Below are 19464 nucleotides of genomic sequence, written 5' to 3' on the forward strand. Positions count from 1 at the left end.
GCGCCAGACGAGCAGCTGGTGTCATTCCCAGTCCAAGGCAGGAGACAGGTGTCCCAGTTTAAGCAGCCAAGCAGGAAGCTGCCTTTTTGTTCTTTTCAGGCCCTCCCTTGATTGGGTGATGCCCACCCACATAGGGGAGGAAAATCTACTTTACTGAGTCCACCTCTTCAAATGCTAATCTCATCCAGAAGAATGCTCTCAGACACACCCAGAAATGAAAACGTTTAATTTGGGCACCCCTTGGCCCAGTTAAGTTGACATAGAATGAACCATAGCAGTACTGGACTTGATGATAACTCATTCTACACAGCGTAAGTAATGGTTTACCTTGTGCTGCTGATTCCCCATCACTGTCCTACAGCTAGAATCAAAATCAAACTTTCCCTCAGCTGGCTAAGGGGTTAGACGTACCTGACAATCTCTGTCACAAAATTTCAAAAGATAATTAGGATAATGAAAATAGTATCTTCAAATATTATTTATTAGACATAAATAACATTCTTGATGTGTTCAGGTCCGGGAAGTGTCAGAAGCATGTTATTAAGCAGCTGCAGAAAGGAGATAGCTCACAGATGGCTGGATCAAATATGAGAAAATGTACTGCATTTTTAGTGAGTTCACTGATAGTTTGTTTATATCCTAAGTGATTAACCACAGCTAAAATTTTAAATTAATCAGTTCTCTATGGTTGTGACTTTATAGTCATCCGAAATGGAAATCAGCAAACTATGGCCTGTAGGCCAAATCTGGCTCAACAGCTGTCTTAGCAAATAAAGTTTTATCGGACCACAGCCATGCCCATTTCTTTACATTTTGTCTATGGTGGCCTTTGCTACAATGACAGATTTGAAGAGTTGTGACGGAAACCATATGGCCTGCAAAGCCAAAAATATTTACTTATCTGGTCCTTTACAGAGAAAGTTTCTGACCCATGACTAAACTAGTGAAAGTTGAATTTGTGCTTTAAAAAGTGATAAGACGGGCTTCCCTGGTGGCGCAGTGGTTGAGAGTCCGCCTGCCGATGCAGGGGACATGGGTTCGTGCCCAGGTCCGGGAAGATCCCACATGCCGCGGAGCAGCTGCGCCCGTGAGCCATGGCCGCTGAGCCTGCGTGTCCAGAGCCTGTGCTCCGCAGCGGGAGAGGCCACAACAGTGAGAGGGCCGCGTACCACACACACACACACACACAAAGTGATAAGACAAAATTCTGTGCACACTGATGAAGGTCTTATCTTCTTGGACCCTGGGAGTTATGAAATACAGGGGGAAAGCCTCCTGAAAAAGAACAGAATACATCTTCCATGGAACTTTTATTCTTAGAACAACAAACCAAGTTAATGAGTATCTAACCCACTGAGGGCAGAAAATATTTACAAGTATTTGCACTTGGATAAACAAAAGGTCCACGTGATTGCTTCATGATTTCCTTTTAATTAATATTGATTTTTTTTTAAAAGTAAGACTCATATTTCTTGACATTAGACTATCCTTTTCAAAAGAATGTATTTATATTTTTCTGCTTTTCTCACACTTTCATTACTTTTTCTCTTTGTCACTCAGAGGGATTCACTTTGCCTAGAGATGGATTGGGATTTGGGGGCTTTTTGGCTGTGCTGGGTCTTAGTTGCAGCACGTGGGATCTTCATTGCAGCGTGTGGGATCTTTTAGTTACGGCACGCAGGCCCTTAGTTGTGGCATGCGGGTTCTAGTTCCCTGACCAGGGATCGAACCAGGGTTCCCTGCATTGGGAGCACAGAGTCTTAACCACTGGACCACCAGGGAAGTCCCGGATTGGGATTTTTTTTAATAAGAGGAATCCAAATGGAAAGAAAGTCAATGTTTTGTTTTTCAGTTCTGAATAGGCTCTTGAAACTCTCAGCAGAAGCAATTATTTTGAAAACTAAAGTTTTAGCTTTGCAAGATGAAACTCTTGTTAAGAGAGGAAAGGGTGATAGGAAATCAGCAGGGTCAGCCATGAAAGAGGCAGGGTATAGAATTTATGTAACAATAATAAATTGAAATGGGGAAGGGGGATATTCAGCGCTCCCTGCAGATTAAACGTGGCTCGCCCTGGTTGCCAGCTGGGGAGGATATTGATTGAGGCATCATGTTGGAGGAGGTAAGAGGGACTTGAAGTGAGGGGATAGGGCCTAGGGAGACCACAGGGAGAGGGGTAGAGTCATCTCTCAGAAGCAGCTACCCTGTGGCCATGCTAATACCCCAAGGCCATCCACCCCTGGGGTGTGGGCTGAGCTGGGAGGCCAGTCAGCATCCCATTGCTTGGTGAGGGCCTACATGTCACCATGAATCATCTCACATAAGTAGCCCTCTCTCATGCTAAGCCCGTCTGAACTCTCCATGTGGTCAATGTTCTTTAAATGGTCTAGGACACTCATAAGTCTCCCGAACCTTGGTATCTGGAAGAGGTACATGGAAGAGCAGCTCTCTGACAACCTTGCATGGTCTCCATATAGACCATGTGGGCAAGAACTGACTGCAGTCCAACCCGAGTCTTAGCAAAGTGCCCTGTGGCTGGCCAAATCTAAGATTTGATGATTCTATGATATATTGTGATAGTTTGTGACAATGTCACAAATAAAGAGTAAAGATTACCTATATTGCTGAATAAATAGTATTTATCACACTGTTCCCAAGGCTTCCATCTCATGAAAAGCTTTTGCTTACAAGGAGGCATTAGGACAATAAAAAAAATGATCTATGAGTTCGCAAAAGACAATTTTTATGACCAGGTAATTCTATTACAATCAGATGCACCTAAATGTTTAGATGGAGAAAGGAAGGGACTGGAGAGGAGAGAGGTGATGATCTGAGTAGCTCGTAATGGGTCGGACTCTAAACAGCAACCCACTGAGTATACTCCACATGTAGGAGGTGAGGGAACAAAGACTAGGGAAGGAAATTCATTTACTCTCGATAACACCATCATTCAAGCCCACCTAACTCCAGGGCTCGTGCATTTTGCACAATACCAGTCTACCTATATAGAAAGGTATACCAAAATACCTGAAAAATATCAGAGGATCCTTGCTTTGGAAATATTCTTTAGGGCTCAAGTCATAAAAAAACATAGTTGGTTCTAAGAAAATTGTGATAGAGGACGTCTCGTTTTTTCAGCAATGCCTTATCGTTAGAGATTTCCTGCCCACTCATGGCTCAACATCCATTCCTGATGAGTATGCACTAATGAATATAGCATTCCTAATGAATATACGCTAATGGTCAAGAGAACAGATCCTAAAGCTAGGCTGCTGCGTTGACGTTGTGACCTGGTGCAAGATGCTCAGCCTCTTTGTACCTCAGCCCCTTTGTCAATAACATGGGCGAGAACAATAAAACCTAGCTGACAGTTTTGTGAGGGTTAAATGAGTTAGCAATAAATTACATTATTGGAATAATTGGGAAAATTTGAATATGGACTGGGTACTAGAAAATATTATCATATCTAGGTTGAATTTCTTGAGAATGAGAATAAGAATGGTATGGCAGCCATGTCGGAGAATTCCTTGTTCTAATACTAAATGCTGAAGTGTTTAGGGGTGAACATTGTGATGCCGTGATGTCTGCAATCACTCTTGGCACTCTTCATATATATATGAAGAGAGGCACACAGAAATAGAAAGAGATAAATATGGCAAAATGTTAACCATGGGTGAATTTAGGTGCTCATGTACTAGCCTTCCAACTTCTCTGAAGGCTTGGCATTTTTCAAAATAAAGAGTAAGGAGATGATGGGTTGATGTTTGTGCGTATGTATAAGAGTTTTCTACCCCATCCCACTGCTATGCCACCTAGAACCAAATCAATAGGAGTAGGGCTGCCAGATGTAACACAGGACAGTCAATTAAACTTGAATTTCAGATAATGAATCATTTATTTAGTATAAATATGTCCCACATATTTCACAAATGCCAACTATTGCATAGAGCATACCTATACTAAAAAGTTACTCGTTGTTTATCTGAAATTCAAATTTAACTAGGCATCCTACATTTTTATTTGTCAAATCTGGCAACTCTAATAAAAGCTGTTTATTTCCCTGATATATGTGGCTGAGCCCGCCCACAAGCATTTCAAACTCTTAGTTATGTTGATTTATCCGTGAAAAAGATGTCTATCGTCCTTCTTAGTTTTAAACCATAGAGGAAGTAAGCTTTCATACTTTAGCTGAACCGTCATCCCACTGCTCTCACTTTTTTTCATTCTGAATCTCTCATTTTTCTTCTTAATTATAACACATTTGAAGGATTGCATTTTTATTTGTGATAAAACCCATAGATAGAATATACATACAGGTCACATCAAAATACATGAGGATGCTAATCAACCCTAATAGACAGTGATGGATGGGCAGTGTGATCAGAGAACTACACGTTTATTGTATACAGCGTCACTGATGTCAGTGAATCTCTTCTAAGAAGCACCGCTCGAACAAAGGGTATGTTTTAGCCATGAGCGCAAACACGTTGAAAACACTATTTATAGAGCTACAACCTCAACATGTTCAGTCACACACGATCTCATGCATTGGTTAACCACTTTGGAACGGCAGCACCATTCCACATTATAATATGCACATTTGTTATATTGCACCTTCCTGAGTTGAACTTTGAAAACGGTAACCACACAAAGTGCCGGAACGGATGAATTCATCCCAGTCTGGGCCTTCACTGGTGGTAGTAGTAATCTTGACCGTCGTAGCCGTCGTAGCTCCGCCCTTTATAGTAGCTGTACTCATCCTCATAGGCTCGGTAATTGTCCCCACGAGGTTCTCCATTTTCATTTTCGTAGATTTCATATCCATTGTCGTACTCATTGGTGCCTGTTTGTTCATACTCCCCCTCATATCCAGGGGTGGTGGTTTCCCCAGACGGTGGTGGGGTAGTTCCGTAGATCTCCTGGGGTGGAGCTGTAGGTTCAAATCCACCATTCGGAGAGGTAGTTGCCTTAGAGCCACCATTGTCCTGGCCTCCAGCCACTGTGGTTCCTTCTGCATTGGCTTCGGTGACATCTTCTTCGCCTTCTTCCTCTCCATTGTCCCCACCGCTGCTGCCGTGGCCATTGTCTATCTCTGTGCTGTTGGCGCTCGTGCCATTTACGCCCTGCTCATTATCATCCACTTCTGCTTCATTTTCATTTTCTTCCCCTCCTTCTTCATCACTTTCCTCCTCTTCTGTAGCCGCCTTTCCTATATCCCCAGCCTATAAGGGAAAGTTTGAAGGAATCCAAATTTAGGTGTGAAAAACATAAAACTTAAGGCCATTATTTCATCCAACATAGGCTGTACTGACAGCCTTGTCCTACATGTAATTCTTAATTGAAGCCAATTTAAGTTACCAAAGAATTGGTGGGTTTTTAAAAATTCAGAATTAGTACCTTTGTCATTGGGTTTTGAGGGAGAAAAAAGGTACCTGATAAAATAAGTCTCTGTGGGAGATGCTTTCTATAGCTTTGCTACTCACTTTCTCTGTCTTGGAATCCTCTTCCCAGAAATGCTATGGCATCTCTCAGGACCTTTTATCCATTGCTAAGATGCTTCTCCTTAGTCTTCTGTGATAATATTGAAAGTCAGTATAAGAACATGGAAAGAGAACTTCCATGGGAAAAACCTTTCCTTATTTGTAAACAGGGACATTGTACCTGCTCTTACTTTTTCATTGAGTTAATGATGATAATATAAAATACTGTGTGTAGAGTGTCAGGATAACCTCAGACTTCAGTAAAGCAATGAGAGCAGATTGAACATCTTGGAGGAATTGTTACCTGCGTGGGAAGCTGGATGGCAGCTAGACCTATATACCCTGTTCCAGGTGCGGTCTCCTCTCCGTAACCAAGTGTGGTAATGGAAAGGGTGGTGTTCTCAGCCTCTGACTCTTCGTCTTCATTTCCCTCAGAATCTTCATTCTCTTCATTGTTTTCTTCTTCATTTGAAGTCTCCTGGGGTAAGTGTCCAGAGCAAGAAAATTTATTTAAGCTAGAAGATAACTCAAGGTTTGTTGTAGTCGTGAAGCATTATTGGAAAGAACGTCCTCCGTATCCCTCAGCCAGCTTGTCACCCAGTGTTGACAGTTCCGCTTCCTCTTGTGCCATTTGCACCTCTCACTTCTCAGAACTCAATTCAAAGTTTTCTCGTACTATTTACCTCACTATAGTGTGTTTTAGATATTTATGTGTTCCGTTTAATCAATTCAAAAATATTTGTGTAATAATTTCAGCATATCTGACTCTATGGTATCATACAGTACATAGCTTAGGCTCTGGAAGGCTTGTTAATAGCTGCTATGACATGACAGTTCGTTAATTATTGTATTTGCTGACAAATAAGCTCAGAACTTCATACCTATTTTAAAATTTTTAAATTCCTTAGAGCAGTCTTTTAAGGTAGGGTTGTAACTCACACCCTTTAGAAAAGGAAAGTGAGCTCAGAAAAGTTAAATAACGTGTTTAAAGTCTCATAGTAAGTGATGAAACTGTATCTTTCTAATTAAAAAAAAAAACAACAAACCTGGGCCCTTTCTGTGCACCGTGATGTTTTTGATGACAAGGAGGATTTATGTGAATTGTCCACACTATACCTAGGATATTTTTTCAGAAAAGAATTCCTTATAGAAGCCCCTCTCTTCAAACAAGTTGATTGTATGTCGTATTTACTATCAAAAAGAAGTGAATGTATTTCATTTACTTTCAGGAGTACTTAAAGAAAAAGAGACGTATTAAATTCAAAATCCATCTGCCAATATATAAGCCAGTTTTGAGAGGTGGGCAGTATTCAAAAGATGTCAGGCATTTGACACACAATTTTGCTGTGCAAAGAAGAAATCAAACACTCCAAGAAATCCTTAGCGATATATTACGTTATTGCAGGAAGATGTTTCTTAAAAATTACTACTCCTCAATGAATGTTATTATCATCTTTAACATTGTACTATTTTGCCTTTTCTCCATGTTGTTAGGCAATTGTTTGTTGATCGAGGTAACCTCTCAAAGTAATTCATAGCTAATATTGAAAGTCAGGAATTCATACACAGAATTTATTTACTTTAAATGAGTACTGGAAAACTGAATTTTTTCAATGTGTTTTTCGAGAGATTGCGGAGGTCACATGCAAAAGAATATGTGCTGCATGATTCCATACATGTATGTATGTGTGTGTGTGTGTGTGTGTATATATATATATATATATATGGAACACAAAAAGAGCCAGAAACAATCTATCTGTTAGGAGTCAACATAGCAGTTGCCTTTGGTGGTGGTTGATTAATAGATGGAATGGAGCACAAAACATGTGCTGCTTTTTTCTGTGGGTGCCGGTTACCCTTAAGTGCTCAATTTCTGAAATTTCAGTCATCTCTAAACTTATGATAATTGTGTTATGTACATTGTATTTCAATAAAAGTTTTATAAATGTGAGACTGAATAATTTAGGAGAGGGGAAAAAATGTATGATCACCAAATAGAAGATATGCCTAAGCACCTTCTCATGGGAATACAATTCCTGGAGACTCTGTATTTAATCTGAATTGCCAGTGACATTTTCAGGAAGAGACGGGGACAAAAGAGGTTCTAAACTCTCTTCAGGATGGACGACTCCCAGGTTTCTTCATCCAGTTTTCCACTCTCACTTTGAATGAATGGTCTTTGGAGCATTTATTCCTCTGAAGTTTCAAAACCAAACCACCAAATATTGACTGGGCACTATATATGTATAAGAAACTGGGCTGGGCAGTGTGAAGAGATGCAAAAGAGGGTACAGCACTGTTGACCCTCAAAGCGAGGATTGTTACCTATGGCCTCTAGTCTCCTGGGTCATGGGGAGTTTGCAGATAAGTTCGGGGAGGACCAGAAATGTTCAGAGATTGTTGGTAAAATATCGAGTACGTGAAATTTCATCAGAATTCTAAAGGAGCCTTAATGTTTCTCCATCCCAACCACCATCGTAACAAATGAAGAACCACTGTCAAAAGATATGCAGTCTAACTGGGAAATCTAGCTGGTAAGGCAATTTTACAATCTCTGTACAGCAAGCAGCTGTAGTTAAATGGATTACCCTAGCTTAGTTCTTGTGTAAGATTGCTATGTGGAACTCCAGGCAAAATTTTGTGGGATTTAGTAGGTGGCCTTTTTCCTGGTACTGGCTTGACATTCTTGTAAGGTACCCCTTTAAAAGCTATTAGGATAAATTGTGGTACTAAAAAAGTTACTTTTATGGTTAAAAAAAAATCAGACTAATTATGCGTCACTTTTAAAGTTCCCACACCATTTTGTTTTCAAGAGAGCAGACGTTTATCCATTTTGAGCAGGCATTTTGATCCATTTTAGACTGTCATTGTCCCTTCATAAATAGCATCTAAGAATACCTGAATTTAGAAGGTTCCCAAACCAGTGGATAGCTATAATTGACTACCCAGGAAAATGTACCTAATTACTATGTTTCTATGGGCAAGAATGTCAGTTATAAACATGTTAGCACAATTTCCAAGTTATATAGATGAATTTTAGCCATGAACTATACTAATTTGTAGTACTATATAGGAAGGTATTTATACATCTTGAGCATTTGCATTTCTATGAAAACATGAATTTTATTAGTAGACAAAAAGACATATAAAATTCCAATCAGAAAGAACAGCCCTACTTTGTGAGTCAAGAAAGGCAGATGAACCACAATAACACTGTAGAGGATATGAGATTAGCTTTCTTATACTACCAACTGATTAAACTGAATTTTTAAAGTTTAGTCATTAAAACAAGTATTGCACTAAGTTTAGGATTATTGTATATTTGTCTTTTACCATCGTGCTCTATCCGCCTAAATGTAAATAATACTTTCTTTCCTCCTCTCCGAATTTACATTTCTTCCAGTTAAAATAGAGATACTTTTGTATTCATATACAACTTACACGTAACTTTATCCCCAAACTGTAATAGTGTTTTAAGCAGGTCATTTTATTTAATCCTCATTTAAATAATATCCTCCTTGTCCAAAATAGAAGGCTGTGGGCAGTTGGTAACCTGGCAATGTCTGTTTGCTGAGTGTAGACTACAGGAGACTAGTTTTCTATTTGTTTTTTGTGCTGCCTGGTTCGCTATGAAAAAACCTGCAGAAATTCCTTACCTTTTCTTCCTCCTCTTCTGAGCTCTCACCATTTTCATTTTCTTCAGATAAGTCACTACTGCTCTAAAAAAAAATGTATGCATGAATTCATAGACATATGAATATATATGTACATACATATTTATTTACTTAGAACAGTTCTCATGCTACTGTGAGAAAGATATGAGGAGATTGGACATCTGCAAAACAAGGTTAGAGAGAAAGGGGCATTTTACAGTGATCGAGATATGCATTGAAATATTCCATTTTTAACCTCGAAAGCATTGACAGTGTGTTGAAATATTTTGTACGTAAAAACGAGAGCAATGAATGGCAGAATGGCTTAGCTCTGAGAGAATGAGAATTATCTGGTCCAATTTTTTTATTTTACAAAGAAGGAATCTAAGCCCACACGGTTGTGAATTCTCCAACCAGTTCAAGGCAAGTCTTGAGCTAAAACATCGATCTCATTGTTTTATTTTCTTTATAAAATATGAATGAAATGATAACTAGGCTTTTTACAAAATATAAGGTGTTACTGGATGATTTTCATAAATAATGAGCTCTCTTGGTGAATTTAACTTAGAATTTGACTTGAAATTAAATTTGCATATAATTTTTAGTACCTTTTAATCTAATTAAAGCTAATGCCTAAAATGAAGTGTGTGTGTGTGTGTGTGTGTGTGTGTGTGTGTAAAGTTATATAAGAGAAAAATTCATTTACTTATTTAGGAAATTTATGAGTACCATTCCTCTAAAAAGCTCAATATTGAATGAGAATAAATTAAACCAAGGAGTCTGCATATAAAAATAAAATTATAAGTTAATGAGCTTTGCTACTTTTTAAAAGGAAAGGTATATCTAAACATCTGTTATCTGAGCCTTTAACAGTGGAGGAGATTTTTCCTCTTTCTCCCAATGTTAATCCAAATTGAACTTTCCTTCTTCCTTCTGCAACCACTCCTCAATGACACTAAGCATACGAGTAGATACCTAACTTAAGATTCTGTCATTTTCTGCTCTGCAAATTTATCTTTGATTCTGGTGACTCAGTTAAGTACCGTCGGTCTTAGAAAACATAGCTGCGGAAGAACCTTAGGGTTAGAGATCAACATGAGGGAATATTCATGTCCCAACCCCGCTCAGGGCTCTCCCTGTTGGGCTCATTCTTCAGATGGCCAAGCCTTCCACCCAAGGAAAGGAATGCTTGTCTCCTTGAGCCAAGAATAATCTTCGGTGGAAAAGAGAATAATTAGACCTGCTCTTCCACTGCTATGACCTTAATGGCTGTGCCTCCCCTAGCCCAGAGGTGAATAAAGCATTAGATTCTATTGGAACTATTTCTGTTTGTTAGTTAAATTATATAGAGAGGACAGCATACTTTGTCTCAATGGGAATGTTTTAGTGATTTTACAAGCTTTCCTTACCTCTAGCTTTCATCTTACTCCAACCATTTCACTCTTCAATTAGTATCTGCAGTGAGGACAGTTTTAAAACTGCATGAAATGCCTTGAAGACTTAGCATTTCTTATTTTCCTTTCTTTCATTTACACCTTATTACCAACTTGTCAATAAGTCTTATTGATTCTTCTGGAAGTCTTTCATATACTCCTTCCAACTTCTATCCCTATGCATTTATTCACTTCCAAAATATATATTCCAGGCACTGTACTGAGAATGAAGGTCGTAGCAAGAGAGGAAGTTGGAAGTATGGGCAGTTCCCCATGTCAAGTACTGTGATAACTGAGATGAGTCTGATGAAAGAAATTTAAGATAAAGTCCCTGCTGTCTAAGAGTTCACACACGAACCAAATAGCATTTTAATCATAAAAATACAATTTCCTCAGTTAAAAATGCTTAGGGTGTTAAGCTTATTGATACTTACATTTCTGTAGTCAAGCAGATAAGCTACAATGGACTGACAGCCTTGCAATCAACATAAGCTATTTCATGCAAGTTGGTATTTTAGAAAAGATTATATATAAACACAGATCAGTTTGAATAAAACACGAACTTCAAAGCCAGTGCAGCTTAATGCATTTGGGGGTGATAGTCTGGGCACTAAAGACTTAAAAGACTTAAGGAAATAAATAATAAGGAGCTATGGAAACATATAAGTAGACATGTAGGGAGAAAAATCTTGGAAGTCAAACTTTGTAAAGTGGGATGATAGATCATCAATACTAGATCAAACTGTTGGATCAGGAGATATATTTTATTGGATTATATTTTGAAAACAGCTGTCTTATTTACAAATTCTACATTGGTTGAGATAAATCTATCTGCATATAATCTGTAGAAATTTTGTATATGAAAGATCTGCTTAAAAATCTATGAACTTTGGGTCTATCAGTAAGGAAAAATATGACCTCTCCTACTATCTTTTCACTACAGACATTTGAATTGGGCCACACGTAGATATCTATAAAAATTTTTAGGTGGGAATACCTCCAAGTGTATGATATTTTAGAAAAGTTGAAGAGGTAGTCCGAAACGTAAATGTATTATCATTTCCATTTAAGTTTAAGAAAGACAACAAAGTTTCAAATGAGCAATGTTTATTTATGGGCAAACCAAAGAATGGAAGGCAATTCTGAAAACCCACAACTCTTGTATCATTGGTGCTCATATTTCTGTGGCCATACACATTCCCCATAATTATTATGGTGCTAGAAATACTTTAAGATGATCATTTCCTCCCATTGTATGAGCTGGAAGTGGGTTAGTCCAACATATGGCAGGATACTATGCCAAGCCACCGTGCTAAGGCATCGTTTTCAGCGGCCTTACTGCTTTTAGTGTCTCAGGAGACGGGGGTCAGATGGTGCATAATTGGTGCCCTGAGCCCAGACTGTATAGTAATAAAAATAGCACAATTCTGGTTTGTTGTCTATTTAAAATCAGCACCACACCCTCTAGTTTTCAGAACCCTCTTCACAGGTAACTCAGTAAAAACAGAAGTTCTTATTTTTAGTGTTTAGTTATTTTTTGTTTGTTTGTTTACAGGTTTTAAGGATGTTTTGTTTTTCTCACGAGGTTTTTAGTTTGCTTCTTGAATTTCTCTCTTTCCTCTGCATTCTTGAGCTACACTTTCCGTTAAAGTTATGCTCCAATATGCTGTATTGTTCTAGGGAACTACACAGGTCAAAGGTTGAGAAACTCTTCAGCAAACCAGTGGTTATCAGGAATTTTTTTAATGCTCTTTGTTGTTTATGAAGTCAGTTTTTTCTCCTAAATTAAAAGCGTCTAAATTATTGGATATAAAACAGTTATATGACTGTATAATACGGCAATTAGTGGCCTTATCACTGACTTAAATGTCAACAACTGATAAAATTGTCCACTTTCGTCAGTGAATTAGACAAAACACCTGAACTCAATGTTCTGCAGTGTGTGCTTTCATGATGTCACTCTAGACTGGGCCCAAATGAGTTTACTGTCTATGTGTGTGGCTCTGCTTTACAAGAAAACCTTAGGAATAAATTTTATTTTATTATATTAAAAACAGACTGCTTGTAATCAGTGGTCTTTCTGGCTGAATTTCAGGGAGAGTTGAATTTAGGTGTTTTACAGTTAAATTTGATTCCCTTTCAATTGTAATGGGTGAGAAGGAAAATTAAGTTGTACACTTACCTGAACCGGAAATCGTTTTAGAGGAGGATAAAAGTAGGCGTGCTTGTAAAGGTAATATCGGGGCCTGTACTTATAGACCTGCATGAACACAATAAATGGTACATTCATGTTTCATGTGCTGTAAGTCTAGAGGGAGTGTAGTCAAGCCAAGGAAGTATATGCTAAGGTGAATTACCCCATTTTCTTCAGAATCTTCTAATTTGCCTCTTCGATGCAAATTTTTCATCTGTTTAAAAGAGCATTTAATTATTACATATTCTCTCAATACAAAAAGACAGAAATGGAAATAACCATAGGTTTTGAATAAAGAACTTACTGAGAGAGCACAGGCCATTCCCAAAATGCTGAGCAAAACTAAAGCCGTCTTCATTTTGCTTCTGGAATGAATGAAGTGGTAAAGTTAATGAGTAAAACTAAGAATGTACCCTTTTTTGCTCATACTAGGCTATGTATTTAATTGTTTTCATTTTTGTCCAATTAGAGTTTTGACTAAGTAGGACCAAATTTCTGCTTTTGTTCTCAAATTGTTCCTTCTGTGTAAGTGGTAGAAGACTGACTTTATCCATCTAGTTGAATAATCATGAGTTCCGTATTTGGTTTTAACCTGTCTGCTCTGATTTGTCAGTGGAAGACCATTTCATCACTGCCACAGGCTTGCATGTTCAGTGTACTTCATGTTGGGGCGTGGAAGCCTCCTGATGCCCTTGACGTAGAAACATTAGCTAGTGCAGTTAGATGACCTGTTTGTTTTGTTTATAATGAAAAACTAAGCAAAAACTGAATACATTCAGATGGTTGCTTTTATGCCAATTATCCTACAGGCTGTTTCCAGCTTCTCTATAGCTTTTGAAGTAAAAGTTTGTTTGTGGGCTTCCCTGGTGGCGCAGTGGTTGAGAGTCCGCCTGCCGATGCAGGGGACACGGGTTCGTGCCGCAGTCCGGGAGGATCCCACATGCCGCGGAGCGGCTGGGCCCGTGAGCCATGGCCGCTGAGCCTGCACGTCCGGAGCCTGTGCTCCCTGGCGGGAGAGGCCACAACAGTGAGAGGCCCGCGTACCACAAAAAAAAAATAATAATAATAATAAAAAGTTTGTTTGTAAAATGTAGACTAGGAGGCATTTTCCCGTGGATATCTTAGAATACTTGATATTTTTTATATGTGTGAAAAGATCCATGACATGTGAAGTATTATTCTCATAACATGTAGCACCCAAATTCCATGTTTAAGGATGATTCTATGAGAAGAGTTATCAGAGTTCATTGTGGGATATCAGGGGGACATTTCCTCAAGTTACATTGTTCTCCAGCTCCATTTAAGCTTTCCATCACTGATGTGGGAGGTTGTCATGGAATGGATGTGGGGCTCTCCAAGGTCAGGGTGATAGTCGTGATGGAGACTTCAATTTTATGGAAGAATTGAAGATGTAACTGTCAGAATAGGAATACATTGTGAACAGTCCTGGGGTTTGCAGCCAGGCCAAGATCTCAGTTCCACATAGATTCCTCATAGGTAAAAGGAAAGCGATTGTGAAATTGAATCTTAATTTTATTCTATTTGATAAAATCCTATTTTAATAGAAGTTGAACAAACTTAGCTGAAAGCCACTAACACCCAGCACTTGCACTGACAAACACATTCAACTGAGAGTGCTTTCTCCTCCAGAGCGACAGTTTGGGCAACATTTTAGAAGCAATATGTAATGGGAATGGGAATTTCCCCATAAACACACTGGGAAAAGTAATATTTAAAATGTATGAAACGCATGTCATATACTATACACTGAAGGTAGATTCTGCATTTTATCGTCACTAGCCAAGATTTATTGCATCCTTATTGAGTATCTGACGCTAAAATAAACATTACACAGAGTAAGGCTAGAGTCCTGGAGAAGCTGTCTGGGGTCCTCTGTCACCTCTCTTTGTGGCAGAGTGGGTCTTTGATTTTGATGCCTGAAAACCGGCTCACCATCCTGTCTACTTTAGCAAAAGTTCTTGATGGCCACGCGGGGATAAAGTGGTTTCCCCTAGAGGAGACCCATCTGTCTAAGAAGCTCTCATTGCTACTGAGGGGCTCTGAACAATACTTTGACCTTGGCCACCCATGATGGAGCCCATCAACAAACAGGAAGATTATTGCTCTGCCACTTTATGAAAAGAGTTGGAGTAATTACAGTATCTTAAAGAGCTAAAATCTAAAATATGGAGAACCGTAGAAAGAGTTCAGAGTAGCAAATTTTCTCATTGCAAACCATAAAAACAACTAGATGAAAACACAACAGGAATAATATAAAAGGAAACAAGTGATTCATGTAGGTAGCAATTGGCTGCCTACATAAGTCTCATTTTATTTACTTTGTGATTCGTCAAGAGCAAAGACCTCTATAGTGCCCACTACTAACCCAGACAACAATTAAAAACATTTTAAAGGATTGTTTTGAGAATCTAACTGCAAGTTTTTATTGGGAAGAGTATAAACTAACAACATCTCTTATTTCTCTAGTACTATGCATTTTTCCATTCTGCTTTTAGAGCTATAAGATATTAACACTTTGAAACCAAATATATAACATACTGTAAAATACTGTTTGAAGTACAGGTTAAGCATAATTGATGGAGAAATCAACATACATCGAGGCAGATTTGTAAATGCAAAACAGTATTTCAGTCAGATTACCTTGAATGCATCAGAATGAGTAAACAAACAGTTATCTGTGAGGTACAGAGGTAGAAAGTAGGAAGCATAATTTTCTAGTTTATGTACATAATAATAAGAACTTATTTACATGCTTAGGTTAATAAACTCAGCCTTTTGGAAAGAATCTAAAACATGAGGTACTAGTTTAATGATAAACAAGTGTTAAATTACATAGCAATTCTATACAATGTGTTAATATCCATATTTAAATAAAAAGTTCAAAACCAAGCCCGGAGATGTGAAATGTGGCGTGTTTGATTTTAAGATAATCAAGTCGTCATATTAAACCCTACCCTTTTGCAGTCCTGGAGTGAGAAGGCAGGCTCCCAGGAGTGAGTGACACAGATTGAGTATTTCCTCTGCTCTCTCACTCACTCATTCACTTGCTCTTTCAGGCTATAAACTCTTCTTTGCCTTCCCACAGCCAATCACTGTCATGGTCAAGGTGATGTCAGAATGTGGATTCTCACCAGAAAACCCCCGAACTTCCACACTTTTTCAAGACACAAGCTCAGCTGAATAAACATGAACTGTGGTTCTAGTGCCAAGAGGTTTGCATTGTGGAATTTAATTGAAGGTTTAGATGAAGATGAATAGTTTGAGTTCTGAATATATATAATAATATACTGGATTTGAATTAAAATAAATAGCAAAAGATTTAACCATTTAAACATTTCATAATTATACAAATTTTCATTATGTTGAAAGGAAGGAAAACTTACTATAATCAGATACAATCCTACATTATTAATTTAGTAAAAAAAAAGATACTAAATAATAAAGGAAAGAACCTGATAAACAAGTAATACTTTAGTATCAATTATTTTATTTTTTTTCCTGAAATATGCTTCAGAGACTCATAAATTAAAATTGGTGTAATTAAATGTCAAAACGTGTAAGATACATTTCCTGAAACATATTGCTGAGTATAAAGGTTTTACACTAAGTTTTTGAGGATTGTGCTACTGATACTAGCACAGGGTACCATACAGTGATGGTAAGTATGCCCTGGGTTGCATGGCTAGTAAATGGGGAATCTAGGGCTCAAAGTCAAGTCTGTCTAATTCTAGAGTCTACTTTTCATCACTATATATCCCTGCTGGCACATTCAGCAAACTTCAGTGATTCAGTAGATTGGAATATAGTGAGTGGAAGTAGGGACAGATGAGGATGGTCAGATAGGCAAAGACCAGATGAGGGAGTGGCCTTAGGCTGCACTAAGGAGTAGGGACTCCCTCATGGAAATGAGAGAATTCCAAAGGATTAAAGCAGAAAAACAATATATTTCGATTTGCAAGTTGGAAAAATCTTTTGTTGGTAAGGCAGAGCTGCGTTGAGGAAGGCAAGATTGTTATGGAGGAGAGGAGTTTCAAGAAGCTATTTTAGTGGTCCAGGAAAACAATGATAAAGGTCTAAACTAAAGCGGTAGCAGTGGGGATGGAAAGGATGGAACAAAGGAAAGCAATGTTAAATAGATAAAATTAACAGGACTTAGTAGAAGTAAGAGAAGTGGAGAAGCCGAGGATGATTTCTGGATTTAGGACTTGGGTAATTTTGAGAATGGTGCGGCCATATCTCATGCAATACCTAGCAGAGCAATTGGTATACTATAATCAATCAGTAAGTGATTAATAGTTAATAGTATAAGATATACTATCAAAGTTAATAGTATTAACTTTAATATTAAAGTTAATAGTATAAGATACAATAAAAGGAGTAGAGAACTGAGAATCAAAAGATTGAAAGTTTGTTCTATGAATATGTGAGTCACTCAACCCCAAGAAGTCTTCAGTTTAAGCCATCTTTTAAAAATAAGGGGATTTTCACACCAAAAAAGACCCAGCCATTGCATTCCTCCCTCACCTGTGAAGTGTTCTTCCCAAGCAATAGAACTTGACTCTGATGAAGCCTCTATATCTACCAGATTAGAGAAAATACAGGGAACAGAAGACCATGTAAAATGAAACCATTGGGATGCATTCAGCCAAATCCAGAAAGTGGGAAACTTCATCAGACATATTACCTGGCTTCTATCTTATTAGCAGAAAAAATACAAAAGGAGGAAAGGGAAACTGTCGATTTAAGAGACTTCAGAACATAGACATATCTAGAGAAATTATGAAACAACTGGAGAAATGTTGAGTCCTGACCAGATATTTTCTGGTATTAAGAAATTGTTGTTAAGTTTTTAGGTATGATGATATTATTATTATTATTTTAAAAAGAATGCTCATCTTTTAGAGATTCAACCTAAAATACTCATGGATGAAACAGATATCTTGGGGTGGGGATGAAGATGAAACAAGGTTGGATATAAATTGATAATCATCGGGACTTCCCTGGTGGTGCAGTGGTTAAGACTGCGCTGCCAATGCAGGGGGCCTGGGTTCGATCCCTGGTCAGGGAACTAGATCCTATGTGCATGCCGCAACTAAGAGTTCGCATGTCACAACAAAGGAGCCCACCTGGCACAACCAAATAAATAAATATGTTTTAGAAAAAGGACTTCCCTGGTGGCACATGGTTAAGAATCCACCTGCCAATGCAGGGGACACAGGTTCGATCCCTGGTCCAGGAAGATCCCACATGCCACGGAGCAACCAAGCCCATGCACCACAACTACTGAAGCCCGCACACTCTAGGGCCTGCATGCCGCAACTAGTGAGCCTGTGTGCTATAACTACTGAAGCCCGCGTTCCTAGAGCCCATGCTCTGCAACAAGAGAAGCCACCGCAGTGAGAAGCCCACGCTCTGCAACGAAGAGCAGCCCCCGCTCGTCGCAACTAGAGAAAGCCCGCGCGCAGCAACGAAGACCCAACGCAGCCAAAAAATAAATAAAATTTGATAATCATCAAATTGATGATTAGTCAATGCAGATTCATGACGCTATGCTCTTCACCTTTGCATATGTTTGAAGTGACCTATACAGGTTTTTTTTTTTAATGGAAATGATTGAACTAAGTGATCTCTAAGCCTTTTTCTATTTCTAATATTCTGTAATCTCTTACCTTCAATGAGTCATTTAAGCCTGATATATCCTTTCCAACAGCCCTATAGCTACTCTAAATTGACTAGATTTATTCATGCAAGTTTATTGGAACATTCTTTCTAAGACGTAGTGCTAGAGGAAAAAAGAAACAAAACCAAAGATTCTTACTGCTTTTTTTTTTTATATAACTAGGGCTGTCCCAACAACACCTTTTGTTAAGGTCTCATCATCACAAGGGTCTTCTTTATTTAAACAGGCTGTTATGGACTGATTCTCTTAGATGGCATATGAACACACATTCGCATCATTGATGCCACAACCAAGTTTCACTGTGTGATGAGTCATGTCTGGAAAAACCCTACACTCGTTGTGATGTACTCTTCTTTCTTACCTGCCACATTTACTCAGTTACCAAATCTTATTAACACCACCTCCACAGTTTCTTTGAAATCCATCCTCCTCCCTCCTTTCTTGTTGCCTATGCCTTTGTTCAAGTCCTCATTACCTCTTGCCAGGTTAGAATATCAGTAGTAATATTCTAATTGTGAGCATGTTGCCTATTTCCCCTTACCAAAACTTCTGTGACCACAGGATTTAAAATCAAAGATTGAACTGAAGTCCTGGTGCTGTCTCTTGCTAGCTTTTGACCTTGGGTAAGACTTGCTCAGCCCAAAAAGTCTGCCCCCAACTTTCCTTTCCAATATCGTTTATTACTTCTTGCCTGCTAGAATATATTTCAAGATGCTCTATATAGACTTATTAATAACTAAGTCTAAGAAGTAAATAAATACTTTTAAGACATATTTTCATGTGAAGTCTCTTAGCAGCTCTTAATTGAAATCTTAATAACCTAAAATTGTCTGCAATAAATGACAAAATTTCCTCTTTTCTATTAGAAAAATGCTAAAATTCCTGGCTATGCCAATATTCTAGTTCTTACTAAATCCTAAAGGGTTCCATATCTTTCTCTATGAAACCAAAAGGTAGTATGTAGTTTGGACAACAACCTTCACACCTATAGTGTTCTTCTCCTGAG

The 19464-nt window shown here is 38.3% G+C and overlaps 1 protein-coding gene and 1 long non-coding RNA gene across 2 annotated transcripts in view; one reads left to right on the forward strand and one right to left on the reverse strand.

The window, feature by feature from the left end:
• LOC307185783 overlaps nucleotides 1-19464 on the forward strand; it is a 214591-nt gene that overhangs the window by 154598 nt on the left and 40529 nt on the right. The gene's annotated exons all lie outside the window — the stretch shown is intronic.
• IBSP (integrin binding sialoprotein) lies at nucleotides 1375-13579 on the reverse strand. Its single transcript, XM_079919297.1, has 6 exons — nucleotides 13062-13579; nucleotides 12921-12971; nucleotides 12746-12823; nucleotides 9134-9196; nucleotides 5782-5955; nucleotides 1375-5219 (listed from the first exon to the last, which is right to left on the reverse strand). The coding sequence occupies exons 1-6, from the start codon at nucleotides 13113-13115 to the stop codon at nucleotides 4686-4688; spliced, it is 954 nt and encodes a 317-aa protein (XP_079775423.1). The 5' UTR covers nucleotides 13116-13579; the 3' UTR covers nucleotides 1375-4685.

This window comes from Stenella coeruleoalba (genome assembly GCF_951394435.1).
Source record: "Stenella coeruleoalba genome assembly, chromosome: 4".
Lineage (NCBI taxonomy): Eukaryota > Metazoa > Chordata > Mammalia > Artiodactyla > Delphinidae > Stenella > Stenella coeruleoalba.

Bases quoted from the DNA above. Each gene is read 5' to 3' on its own strand.
- IBSP (XM_079919297.1), bottom strand. From the start codon at position 13,115: ATGAAGACGGCTTTAGTTTTGCTCAGCATTTTGGGAATGGCCTGTGCT. The intron at 12,972-13,061 runs GTAAGTTCTTTA...TCTTTTAAACAG, and splicing joins GAATGGCCTGTGCTCTCTCA to ATGAAAAATTTGCATCGAAG. The intron at 5,956-9,133 runs GTAAGGAATTTC...CACTTACCCCAG, and splicing joins CAGAAGAGGAGGAAGAAAAG to GAGACTTCAAATGAAGAAGA.